This window comes from Polyergus mexicanus, unplaced genomic scaffold (assembly GCF_030449975.1).
Source record: "Polyergus mexicanus isolate NDT 795.1 unplaced genomic scaffold, iyPolMexi1.0 SCAF_9, whole genome shotgun sequence".
Taxonomy (NCBI): domain Eukaryota; kingdom Metazoa; phylum Arthropoda; class Insecta; order Hymenoptera; family Formicidae; genus Polyergus; species Polyergus mexicanus.
Window position 1 is genome coordinate 9481381 of NW_027223329.1, and position 14044 is coordinate 9495424.

The following is a 14044-nucleotide window of genomic DNA, read 5'->3' on the forward strand; positions in this document are numbered from 1 at the left end:
ATATATTATTTATAAATTAATAAAAACTTTATACCAAATTAGTGTCTTTTATGAATATATATATTTAATACCGTTTTAATAAAGAATTTTTTGCTAAAGAAAAAAATTAAGCATATAGTGAGATATACCAAAACATTATAGTAAATATTTTTATATTTTATTTATTTGCATCCATATGTCCATTATATCATGTATGTAAGATCAAGTTTACAAAACACTGATCATGTTGGCAATAAAGTATTTCTATGTCTGTAGGAAATATTAGAATGGAAGTTAGATTTATTAGTAATCAGTACATACATCGAATCTAAATATTATCTAAACGCCGCCTATATATTATAAATATTTAAATTTGTATTGCTCGTAGTGATCGAAAAGTAGCGCGTACATGCACCTTAGGCACAAATTTTCTCTATTAGCATACAGTTTGATTGAATAATGCTATCACATGATTTTCAATATGAAATTTATTAATTATATCCCTGAAATATACTATGATTATCACACAGTTCTAAGATGGATTAAATGCAGTGTTAACATTGCTTTCAATTCTTATTAATTATTAAAAAAAAAAAAAAAAAAAATTATAAAATTCTAATTAAGTTTAATAAAGTCTAATTAAAATTTTAAATAATTTTATATAGTTTATACATCGAAAGGTGATGTACCAAATTAATCCAAGAATGTAACATAAAATAATCAATTTTTCTTTCTTCTTTCAAATTTTTTCTTAATGATTATAAATTACGTTACGTCAAAATTTGATATTAGTTTCTATTACAAATATTAATCTTTTTATCCGTTATTTTTCATAAAAAGAATTCATTATATTATTCAATAGTTTAATAATTATATAATTATCTGTGATAAATATGTTATATAGCTAATGTACTGATATTAAGCTATTGTACATTGGTGCAAAATTGTGTATTCTAATATATAATAACTAGAACATTTGTTCGATAAAATTGTAAAAGGGACAATGCATTCGGAGTGCAAATACAGACTTCACAGCCATGATAGTAAAAGGGTATAGTTTAGTACAATATTTAAATTACTAAATTAAATGTTATACAGATGCTCCCAAATCCAAGAAAGTCTTCTTTCATAAATCAGTTGACTTTTTAACTCTAACATTACTGTGATTATATATATAAAAATTATACTATACGCACAAATAATGTCACGAAAAATTTACGAATATTATGAGAATTAAAGATCGTCATCGCTATTGATTACGAAGTGTCGCTGGCTGCTTAGATTATTTAAAATTTTATAGCATATAAGAAAATTTCTATCGGAGACACATTTAACAAAATTGCCATATATGTATATTGAAATTCAATGTAAATTTCAATGACTTTAATACATTAATTTTACCAATAATTTTATCTTATCCAGTTAGAATTATTTCATAATGCAACTAAAATTTTTTTATTCTAATGTCATGAATCGTCAGAAATCAATTGGTAAATTAGCATCAGCATCAACAATTTTTTAAATTATGAAAGCTTTATGATATCTAATTTACGCATTAATGCTACCAAATATATGTAACATTATAACATTATTCGTCCTTTAGTTTATTACTGGACAGTTAACGAACTATTTTGTAACATTCATTATATCTTCTAATGATTATGTGATTATTCATAAAAGATTATGTACGGATAGCTTAACTGCCAGAATTCTAATAAATTAGATTAATTATAGAGATGGCATTTTTCCACAACTATTCATACTATTCAAAGCGATTAGGGGATCACATTTTTAAAGACTCATAGCACACTTCTAAATATTTAGTAATCTAAAATTTAGTTTTAAAAATTTATTTTTAATGCCCACAAACTGACATTCATGCAGACGTAATACTTGTACTATTTTTCTTAAAATCTTACGATTAATTTTACGGAATCATTCATTCGTTTGAGTACTATTCTCATAAGCAGCTAAAATAGCTCATAAGCAGATTAAATCATTGTTAATATAATTGTTAGTCTTCGCGCAGGAAGAAAATGCGTAAAAATTGCCATGTACACTAACATTTATGAAATAATTTTTCACCATATTTCAAAAGAGAAAAAAGACTGATCGTATGTATCGAACTTGTTGCTAGAAACAATTTATCCGTTCAATAGAGTCTCTATCGCAATAATATTGCAATTTGGATTTAAAAGTAGATATAGGAAATGTATCAGAATTGACGAGAAATAGATATAAAGTATAAAGCATAGTTTTCTCTGTGAAATTGAAAATCACTTTTCTTCAACGATAATATTGAGGAGAATTTCGGTATCATCCTTCTCTCAATTTTTTACATTAAATATTTAATTCTTCTACGAAAAAAAGGATCACACAAATTTCACAAGAAATATAAGTTATAAGTCTACTTTCCGCCAATTCTAAAACATCCCGTATAGGAAAAAGTCTAATGATACATTTAGTTTTATACTTTAGAAGATATTAGATTTCTCGCGAGTAACATTCAGAAAATATTTGTCAATTCTTTGTTATAAAAAATATGAAAATATTTTATTTAGAGAGAAACATATCTTCTGAAATAAAATATGTATTATCTAAAGTTATATATTTTTTTATACAAGGAGGATATTTTCCCTTTTAAACAACCTTTTTGCTTATTTATACATCATCTGAGAAATTATTAACTTCGGATCCTAAAAACTTAATATTCGCTTCTGTTTGATTAATCTAAAGATTAATCAAATTGATCAATGATAAATCCAATTTGATTAATCTAAAGATTAATCTTTAGATTAATCAAATTAGATTTATCATTGGTATGATCAAGATTATTGCAAGCGAAAACAGCTTCGTGAAACAAGTTGATGAAACAATCTCATCCTCAGAATGTGTTGATATTTGCAATCTTCGTTCTTAACACCGTGTGTGATTTTCCGGATTATTTAATACAGAACGGAGAAATCTTCGTGTCTCCTCTCGTAATGCGTTTAGGCGTCTCTGAAGGATATGATTGCGCTGCACGAGGATTATCGTGCGTATAATAATATTCAAAAGATCTGCGAGAATAATTTAAAATTAAAAATATCAGAAATACTACTCAATAACGAGAATGTAAAATGAACTGACTTTTCGACAAAACAAATAAAATTACGTTGTAAAGAAAGTTCCGATAAGCTTTGTTTTAATTTAAAAATAAATTTGTTTAGTTTTATATTTATTTGTTTTTGTCTTTTTACTTTCGAGCGAATCTTTGCATGATATAAAGTAAAAGATATCGTTATAACAGAAATTTCACATTCTTGTCTCAAGTCGAAAATACGTGTCCCAGTGTCTATTGTAAAGTTCACGATATCTCTTTGCTTCAATACTTTAGATTTAAAATTTCGCATTAATAATTTTATACCTTTTCTTGGCGTGACAAGTTTTTTGTAATACTCGTTCGTATTTGTTGGATGTTTCGTACTTTTATCTGGAATAGAACGGTTTGGAATCATATTCATATATTCTAATTTCCGTAAATAATCTTCACGAGATGTTAGGGATGTTTCAATGATGGTCCCAATTTGCAATATCATCTGTTCCAGCGAGAATTTCTGCCGTTTAGCGGTATTTATTCCATTTTGAGATCTTCGTCGTCGGTGAACGTACGTGTTAACGGTGGTTCCGACCATCGGAAATTCTGCTACGCAAATAGTCGGCGCCATTTGATAAAAATTCTAAAACATAAATTTTGAAATATTCATCAAGAAAAGCTTATTTAGAATTGTTTAATAAAAGAATAAAAATAATAATTTATCTGCAATAGAAGAGAATATATATGTGTATATATACAGATATTTAATTTTTTTTATTAAATATATTAAAACCTTTTAATGGTGTACGGTTTTAAGGAGGAACTAGACGGATTGGCTATGTCAAAACTTAATACTATATATTCAATTTTATTTATATGTAATTTACTCTCTTTCTCTAAAATTGTTAAAAAATTTATCTAAATTATTTGTATACGCGATAAAAATTTGCCAAAAATCATATTACGCTCTTAAATATGTTAATTACCATACAGGCTCGGGGAATACTCTGTTATATAATTGCTGTAGATAATTACGGAGTTTTTAAAACTCATACACAAAAGATAATAAAGATTTTTGTCGTCGTTAAACTTCTAAATGCGTATCAAGTCGTGTCATCTCTATTGTCACACGGAAAAAAAAATTTCTCTACTATAGCTAATCATGGTTTGAAAAATAAAATTTCTAAACTGCAGCAAAACGGTTTGCTGTTGCACCTAATAAATAGGTCACAGCTAAGATGTTCGCTGTCCATATATTGTACGACTGAAATCTAGTTACCACGCGCAGATTTTAGCTACGGCAGCTAATTTTTTTTTTTCCGTGCAGTGAGCTGGTGTATTTTTTTTAAATATCCCACTATTGACTTTGGAGTAACATCCGACGTTTTGATAATGACCTATGTGTCCTACACGTGGATATCCTTCCACCCTCCGCGCGTGGCGACACGATCGATGCAGGCGATGACCTGATTACCGTTAACGTCACTACTACACGTGCCTGCACCGAAATAATGCTAAGCCTCCATTCTTCCAACCGCGGCGTGGCATATATATTTGAGATTGTTTTGACCTCGAGTCTCGAGTCTTCTATACCACGTGCAAGGCGTGACGCGCAACCATATGATATGTATATATATATATATATATATATATATATATATATATATATATAAAATAAATAAATAGATTGTGTCCTTGACATGTTAATGCGTGAAAATCTGAACAGGTAATCTGCATCTTTCAATGTGTACAGTTTGTCTTAATTATTTAGACTGCTATACTTTGTTACTAATTTTCATAGTCTTGGCATTGTACAATTTTGTACCGATATATTATTCTTTTACATATTATTTTTCTCATTTATATAATAATATATATGCAAGACATATATTTAGAAAAAAATCCGTATTGTACTTTAAAATATATAATAAGAAAATAAAAAATTATATATTTTATTTATATATATTATATTATATAATATACACACATTATAATTTTTATATTATGTATGTCAAACATATATTTTAGTATATTCTATAAATAGTACTGGCTTCTTTCTTTTCACAATTCCTGTTGATGTAAAATATTGAAAAATTAATTCGAAGAATATATTCCATGATATTGTTGTCTATTCTGACATACATTCGTATCGTAGACGAAAATTTCAATTATTTTTTATGCCTTTTAAAATCTTTGTCACCAAAGTGTTTGTTACTAGCTTGCACAAGTAATCCCTCTTTTAACGACTCTTTTAGAAGAAAAAGATCGATTCGTTAGCGTAAATATGATTTGGCACGTGTTGATGATTAATGTGTGTCAGTCAAACATTAAAGTCATCTATTTTGCGCTTTTTGCTGAGAGTGCAGAAAACCGCAACTGTGTGACGTTCGCGGAACGCATGCGATAATTCTGGCGTTCGCGGGAAAAATTCGATTATAAAGCGTTAAGGTTATAGAGTGATACACGCGCGACAAGGGCGGGCACGTGGAAGGCCGCCTTACGTCATTCCGCCCCGCTCTATAGAGACGCGACTGCCTCCGCGTACACGCGTCGACCTGTATAGATATAGGAACACGCGTGCACATTGACATCATTTTAATGCCGCGGGACATATTAATAATACACGTGTCTAAGCTATGTAGAAATTTCTTACTAATCTTTTTACAGAAATATAAAGCTTATAGTATGCTATAATGGAAAACACAACGATTTGAGGTGGAAGGGGAAAAATGATTTATCGCATGTTTATATGATTCAAAATGATAATAATTCATATACCTAACATTATCTACAACAGTGATCTGTAAAGTACTCTAATAGTCTTTTATTAGTTGTTTTTTTTTTTTATCATGATTATATCTGACCTCTTTTAATCCGTAAGAGCGTTAATACATTAAATGTATTCTTCTTACATTAAATAATGTTACCTTCTTGTCAAACTTTTATTCTTTGTAAATGGTATATATTAAGAATATTTTTATTTCATATTTTATCTCAGTCTTTCATTCCTTCTCTTCTCTTTTCTTTCTTCTTTCTTTTTTTCTTACGTAACACACATTTTGAAAGATGTACTCTACATCACCATAATAGTGATATAAATATATTTTTCAACATGTAAAATAAAGAATAAAATAAAATGTGAATTGAAAAGATTGCGGATATTTGCTCCGAATCAGATGTTGCTAATTAAAAAAGTAACATCAAGTATAAGTGTATAAAGATCGAAATAATTATATAACATAATATATTTGTGTTCTAATATTATAACATATTACACAATTTTGTTTTGATAATAAATATAAATAAAAAATTTGTATTATATACACATTAAAAAGAAATTTAGTATGTATTGTTACTTTTATTCTCTCAATATAATACATCGAAAGCAAAAAGGGACGGTCAAATTTTACAAATAAATTAATTATTAAATTTTAAGTCTATCCAAATGCAAAATGTTTCGAACGAAATAACAGCTTGTGATAATTAAAATCACTTGAGTTCTCGAATTGATTAAGATTTACAGTGAATCAAACAATAATTACACTGATCGACAAAATGAGATCTTTTTTTTTTGCCTCAAATTCTACAAGTTCTATAAGTCATTTCTGACAGATTTTTTAGCGCTGATTGCGAATCTGGCCGTAAAAATAGTGATAAAAGTATCAAAAACTTCTATTTTAGTAACTTTGTCTGAGGCTACCTCAAAAATTTGACGATATGCCATTTTTACGGACAGATTCGTAATCAACGCTGAAAAATTTACCCGAAATGACTTGATAGAAAGAATTGAAGATAAAATTCATAATTCGATTTGCATTTTAGAAGTTTCTAAGGAAACTAGATTTATACATATACATTTATATATTTATATACATATATTTAATCTTTCAAGTTGAAAGACAAGCAATTAAAAATATAATAACAATGGATTCTTTTTCTCCTTTTTCCGCGCGCGCGCGGGGATCTTTAATCCCGTTCTTTTGCACAAAAGGACATTCATCGTACATGTGGCGATTGCAAAGTTCAATGACTCCAGCTTATATGTTTGCACGTATTCTCTTAGCCAGTACATTAAAAAAGGATGGATACACGTGCGCGATTCTTTTTACTTTCTTATATAATTCATTCTTTCTAGGATCCATTCTCTTTCAATAACTTACAGATAAAATCATATTTTACCATATACGCTAATTTATAGGCATTGACATTGTGCATAAATAATAATACTGCATTTGGACACAAAAGAGAATACATACAAATAATGATTATTGACATGAGTAGCAATCTATATAATAAAATGTACGAAGAAAAATAAAAAAGAGAGAGCAAATATTTATCTTTCTAATACTTATATATCTACATTTAATAAGATTATATTTTTAAATGTTATATCATTTTTATAAAATCTATTTAAAAAAATCTTTAATTTATAGTAAATTTTGTTATCTAATAAATTTTGTATATAATTTATTTATTATTCATTTATTTGTTATCAAGTTGTAAATTAAACAGTATAATTAGTTTCGCATTGTATATTTAAAATAAATTGCACAGCAAAGTCTTATTACATATGTTTCACAAAAATTTACATATTTTTATACGTAACGTAAATAAAATAATTCGTATAATTTCACATTTTGGTTTAAGAATTAAGTATATTTTTTGAGATATTATAATAATAAGATTTAAATGTGTGTATGCATACACACACACAATATATTCTGTAAAAAAAATAGATTATTTCCATATTATATATACATATATGATTTCATACTCTTATTAACTTTCTCATTAATCTTTATAAAAGCGTCTCGTTGACATATTACTATAATATGTAATTATCTCGAACGTTATGTGTATATTGTACATATATTATGTATTGTAAAATATATTTTATAAAATCTATATATATATATATTTGTTATTTTATTTCTGATCTTGCATGTGACTTTCAACAATGTTGCATCATATATTGAATTTGACATTTGACAACTACTTTTGTATATACAATAGAGAGAAAAAAAAAACTTATTACACAAAATTATTGTATAAGAAAACCATCTCTTATATAGAAAATATTAAAATATTTTTCCATTTTTCTTATATTGCGTTTTTTCATAAATCTGACACTTGCAAAAAGATCGCTCTGATAGTAACAATGCGAGCACTCGATGTATCACAAAACTACGCTATGATTCCGTCATGTAATCCCAAATACATACAAAAACGATTTACAAAGGCATTTAATTTTCGGTAGTGACGAAATTAAAAAACGTATGTATATATTGAAAGACACATAAATTCGTCTTAACAGAAAACGAGAATTCAGAATATACAGTTAAAGGCAAAAACTCGTGAGAAAAATCGTGCTGATATACCTACAAAGAATATAGTGTAAAAAGAACTGTCACTCAATGTTGTCGTCTCTCTCTCTCTCTTTCTCTCATTGATATACACGCGTCGATGGTCGCGAATCGACTAACCACATCGAGCAGTCGCCATCATAAACATAGTATATCTACAGATCTAGACCGAGCGTTTGTCTTTATTTAAGGAGTAGGGATAAAGATGCCGGTAGAAAAGGACATACTCTGTTACGTGATGCCCTTGCGTTCTCTCTCGCTCGCACGTAACGTAGCGCTCTCTTCCGTCATGCTACGTGCGAGCGAGATAGAACGCAAGGTGCACGAAACAGAGTATGTCCTTTTCTACGTGCACCTCGGCTCCCACTCCTCAACACTCGGTCTAGATATAAGATATACTATGTCTATGGTCGCCATATTACTCAGTTCGTTGTGTCGAGGACATATTATAGTCACGCACGCGCGTTATAAACTCGAATTGACTCGGATATTATATCACAATGACAAAAGGGACGACACGTGCGTCCCCACCTTACAGCCCGCGTGCCGATGTGTTGAGACATTTCGCGTTAAAATTATTTATTAACAGCCAGACAAACAGGATAACTTCTGTCGTGCGATTGCACCAGTCTAGAATGAAAAAATATCGTTTTCTATAAATAATAGTTTCTTTATGCAAGAAGCAGTTTATTCTTTTTTTTTTTAATATTGGGCAATCAAAAAATAAACGCGCGCGCGGTGAATAATTCTTCTAAGATTAATTAAATATAATGGCAAATTATTACAATTCTCTCTCTCTCTCTCTCTCTCTCTCTCTCTCTCTCTCTCTCTCATCGATTCAGTTCGTTTGATTCATTTATTTGCTGCTTTGAATTTACAATTTCAACGGCAGAACCTACCTGATGTTCACTGATTCCGTGAATCATTCCATTAATTCGCTGGTAAATAATGCCGATGATGCAGTTGACAATCAGCAATACGTGTTTTTTAATACCCTTGAAAGTTCGTCTCTGACTTGAGTTAATGAAAGAATATATTTTATAAAAAGATAAATAATATGCAATTCAAAACACACACGAGTAGTAATATATATGTTTTCAATACGCCCGAAAATTACTTTGAGTTATTGAGAGAATATATTTTGCGAAGAGGTAACGCGGTAATGCCTTCACGAACGGTAATTTATCTTAAAGCGCTTGAAAATTCGTTTCTGAATTACCAGGAGAATATATTTCGCAAAGAGGTATGAGAGAAGAGGTTCGCGCGAAAGACGGTGAGGACTGAATCCGTGGGAGGGCGTGACCGATGGCTAATATATACGTAAGATACTCTGCGCTGATTGGTTGGATCGTGGATCAATAGAGTACACCCTTTTTAATGGCTGCGTGATCCAACCAATCAGCGCGGAATACCTTACACATATATATTAGCTATCGGTCACGCCCTCCCACGGATTCAGTTCTCACCGTCTTTCGCGCGAACCTCTTCTCTCGTACCTCTTTGCGAAATATATTCTCCTGATAATTCAGAAATGAATTTTCATGCGCTTTAAGATATCTCTCCCATGGATTTCCATCACCTCTCTTTGCGCGAATCTCTTCGCATACCTCTTCGCGAAATATATTCTCCTAATAATCCAGAAACGAATTTTCGAGCGCTTTAAGACACTTCGTCGCTCGTGTACGCCATTTACCATGCGACCTCTTCACAAAATACATTCTCCTACAAACTCAAGCGCGAATTTTCGAGGATATTTGAAAGCTCAAGTAAAAATCAATTTATAATCACATTTCCATTAATATATGGCTTGTAAATTTTTATTTAATTCCATTTGCTATTTAATTATACATCAACAAGGGAAAATCATGTTAAATCGCTAATTTTACTAATCCAACGTAATTTTTTCGCCGCAAATTAGTTGAACGACGAAAAAGCGGTGAAATAAGACATACATGCTTGCACCATCTTAAAATGTAAATTAATTATGTATTCTCTCTCTCTCTCTCTCTCTCTCTCTCTCTCATAGTACATGGAACTTTATTGAAAAAAAGCTATTCTTACCGAAGCGTAATTAGTCATTGATAGTACATATATTTTACCGGCTGTTAATGTACAAGGTACGAAACATCTATGAAGTAATATGCTCAATAGTTGCGTCGATCTTCGTGACATCTTATACCATAGCATATTATATCTAAAAATAATGATTCAATGTATACAATTTTTATATTCTAGAACGAGCAGATTTTATAATTAAAAAAAAATAAAAAATATTATATTTGATAAAGAAAATGGCACGATCATGAGAAATAAAAAATAAAATATTTTTGTAAACAAAAATAGCTATAAAATTACAAAATATTAAAAAAAATATAATAAATGCATTTTATTTTGTTCAAGACATTAAAACAGAGGAATTTTTAATTAAACATTTTGCTACAAAAATTTTTTTATATTTTACTACAGTTTTGTTATCTTTTATTTATTTATTTATTTATTTTTTGCTAATGTTATATTAAATAAATTTGCTGCGATATACTTACGCTTTATGGAATATATCTGTACTATAATCTATTATTCTTTGGCCAGGATAGTTTAAAACAAAAAGATGTACGAAAGCACCTATACACATTGCTATATATCTGATCATTTCTTCTTTATTATGATTTAATAAGGAAAGTATCTACAAAACCATTAAATTCTATAGATTGATAGAAAAGCAAAAATGATTTCCAAATAGTAATATATTTGATGTCATTTGGTTATCACCGCACTCACTTGAACTCCGAGAAAACTCGTTATTATAATTGTAAGGAATATTAATTTAAACGAATACATTGTGAACGAAGAATCTAAGAAACAAACATATCTGAAACATAGATACAGAAAAAGTCATTGATTATATCTCTCTCGTAATGTGTTAAAAATGTACTCAGTAAGTTAACTCACTCAATACTTAGCTGATGTTTCCATAAAACAAGTACAAGTTCATGATAGATGTCATCATCTTTATCATATTGTATATAATCTGTCAAATCGTCCTTATTTATTAACTGATTATTTTTCTTTGAATTTAGATCCAAAGTTATATTCTCCAATCGATGCCTTTAGGACACAATTAAAATTTTACTTACAATATGCCGATAATAAAATATAATTTCTCTCATATTTTATTAAAAAATAATGCTATAGTCATGATACCCGATAGCAGCAAATAAACTGCACGCGTGTTGCACGAACATCATGTAGCTTGTATCGACTACTACTAGAATACTTATATTCATTACAGTTGTCAAGTACGAGTATATTAATATGGGATAGTAGTATATTTCTTTATCGATACCGTAGTCGACATCGAACAAGTATTTATATGGGCGCGATTTATTAAGAGGTTTGATGATATTTAATAATTGCGGCGTTACTGGTATTAGCAAGTAAAAGCACATCAATGTATAAATAATAACTGTAAATCATATTATTATTATTTTGATCATTATTTAAAGCTGAATTATGCAGTTCACGATGATTCGTGTAAAACAAGTGCACGACACATAACAAAATTTATTAAAATCTAAATAATACATGGTAATAATTTATTTTATTATTACAGATATAACTTATCGTTATTTTCCTTCCACGGATAGCGTAATCGTGCATAATCTGTATTTCCATAGAATGCGTGAAAATACGCCAATGATAATCGATGAGAGATAACAATCGTTCTATCTGAGAAACAATATGAAACAAAATAGCGAAGGGTACAATTTATGTGATTGAAAGAATAAGGAAATATCACGCAGCTTATAAATCGTACATTTTTATTACTGAGAATTATAGTGAACAGTTTTGTACCACCAATAATTAAAACTAGCAGTACGATAAGGCACTCACAATCTTGAGTGATACTTCTCCAAGTTCGGGTTAATTGTACAAACTATGAAAACCGAGAATATTAATTGCGAACACTTGTGAGTCCATCTCTTTAAATATCTTTCTAACTTTTTACTTACCTGAAATGAAAATAATGTAAATAGCTATATAGTAATGTTAATAGATATATGTAAATGGCTATATTGTAAATAGATGTATATGTAAATACAGCTATAGTAATGTAAAGATGTAATAATGTATACGCCAACAAAAATAATTCTAAATGAAACAATTTTTTATATTCGACAAATTTTCGTAAATAAGAGAAATATAAGTTGCTCCTGTCAATCGCACTTTAATAAATTTTATTAAAACTTTTTTTAAATCTGCGAATAATTATAATTTAGTTTTAAGTCAATTTCTGTTTACAAAAATATCAAAATACTAATAAATTTTTAATTATAAAAGCGATTAAAAAATCACAGAACATTTTGAGAAGTAAGTTCTATAACTGATCAATGAAAATACAATGGAGTTGGCACTCTGTATAATATTGTCGCAGAATTAATTAATTTATTTATTCAGGCAAAATAATATCTTAAAGATGTCTCACAAAAATATTTATGATCAAGTTTAAAAAGTTGCCAGAATGTTATTTTTTTTAAACTGCTTTATAATATTTAAGTCATAAAACTTAAAGAAGTTAAAGAAGTTTAAGAAGTTTTATTTAAAATAGCACTTCTAGATTCCTTATTTAAATGTGCGATATACAATATATAAAAAATGATATATATAAAAATGTGCTTATTTAAATGTGCGATATACAATATATAAAAAATGATATATATAAAAATGTGCTTATTTAAATGTGCGATATATATAAAAAAAGATTTAAACTTCTAAAATATATGTAGAATATAGTAAGACTAACTGTAATATGGTAACTTGTAATAGAATAGAAATAGATATAAAATAGATGAGTACTTTTTTAACATATACATATATATTGCTATGGGAGAATATCTTTCTTGCAAATTTCAAGTAACATTACCTCAAAAAAAGCTTGACTAAAAAGGACAGTTGTTATTATCGTTGGCAGAAGTATCTTTATAAAATTATTCTGGGTCGGCCAGCCACCGATTTTCGTTATGAGGATCTTATTAATATTGTAGTAATGTTTTACAGCCGACTGCATTTTTCTGACTTGCTCTGTTGTACTGTCGTTTTTTCCTGTCAGTTCTTCCTCGAGACACAAACGACATATTATTCAAACAATCCTATACCCAGAGATACGTACCGCTAATAATGTGTTATAGCATCACGGCATAACATCATGATAATCGCGGGTTGTCAGGAAATGCTACATATTCTGCTTCTTCACATTCTCATTTTCTATTCTTCATTGTCGTGAAAAATAAATAACAATATCTTGAAAAATTATAGATACTTTGCGAGACGTCAATCATTGAAACATGCATCAAGAATTTTATTTCTCACAATACATGATTTTCAAAGCGATTGATATTATATTGATAAGTATAAGAGAAAGATCGCGTGGAAACGATGTAAAGAATCGCATGATATAAACTAACTAAAAACTATGGCCTAGAGTTTCATTTTATAAAAAATCATATATGCCATCGCATAGAACTGCTGATAAAATAATTTATTTTTACACTGAATGCTTTAAAAGTTATTATTTTATTAAGTAAAGCTTTTTTACTTAAATTTATCGAGATCTTCAAGTGACAAATTG

The 14044-nt window shown here is 28.8% G+C and overlaps 2 protein-coding genes across 4 annotated transcripts; both read right to left on the reverse strand.

Moving 5' to 3' along the window:
* Positions 1–178: 178 nt before the first annotated feature.
* LOC138936109 (uncharacterized) lies at positions 179–8528 on the reverse strand. The gene is given in 3 exon segments (XM_070301203.1): positions 179–3038; positions 3386–3698; positions 8438–8528. Coding segments are annotated over 2 exon segments (561 nt in total). The 5' UTR covers positions 3687–3698; positions 8438–8528; the 3' UTR covers positions 179–2778.
* Positions 8529–10274: 1746 nt separating this feature from the next.
* On the reverse strand, positions 10275–13545 carry LOC138936364 (odorant receptor 13a-like). 3 transcript variants are annotated; one of them, XM_070301714.1, is made up of 9 exons: positions 13340–13545; positions 12233–12352; positions 12027–12144; positions 11620–11881; positions 11368–11523; positions 11197–11287; positions 10962–11101; positions 10480–10612; positions 10275–10383 (listed from the first exon to the last, which is right to left on the reverse strand). In XM_070301714.1, exons 1-9 carry the CDS (start codon positions 13481–13483, stop codon positions 10333–10335), a joined length of 1215 nt encoding a protein of 404 aa, XP_070157815.1. In that variant the 5' UTR covers positions 13484–13545; the 3' UTR covers positions 10275–10332. The 3 variants fall into 3 exon arrangements, with proteins under 3 accessions (XP_070157815.1, XP_070157816.1, XP_070157817.1); XM_070301715.1 differs by lacking the exon at positions 12233–12352; XM_070301716.1 differs by lacking the exon at positions 13340–13545 and having other exon boundaries at positions 12310–12335.
* Positions 13546–14044: the final 499 nt, after the last annotated feature.

What these genes read in the sequence shown, in the direction of transcription:
- LOC138936364 (XM_070301714.1), bottom strand. Translation starts at nt 13,483, where the DNA reads ATGCAGTCGGCTGTAAAACATTACTACAATATTAATAAGATCCTCATA. An exon ending in AGTTTATTTGCTGCTATCGG is followed by an intron (nt 11,524 to 11,619) that starts GTATCATGACTA and finishes TGTGTCCTAAAG; the next exon opens with GCATCGATTGGAGAATATAA. An exon ending in CGAGTTTTCTCGGAGTTCAA is followed by an intron (nt 11,102 to 11,196) that starts GTGAGTGCGGTG and finishes ATGGTTTTGTAG; the next exon opens with ATACTTTCCTTATTAAATCA.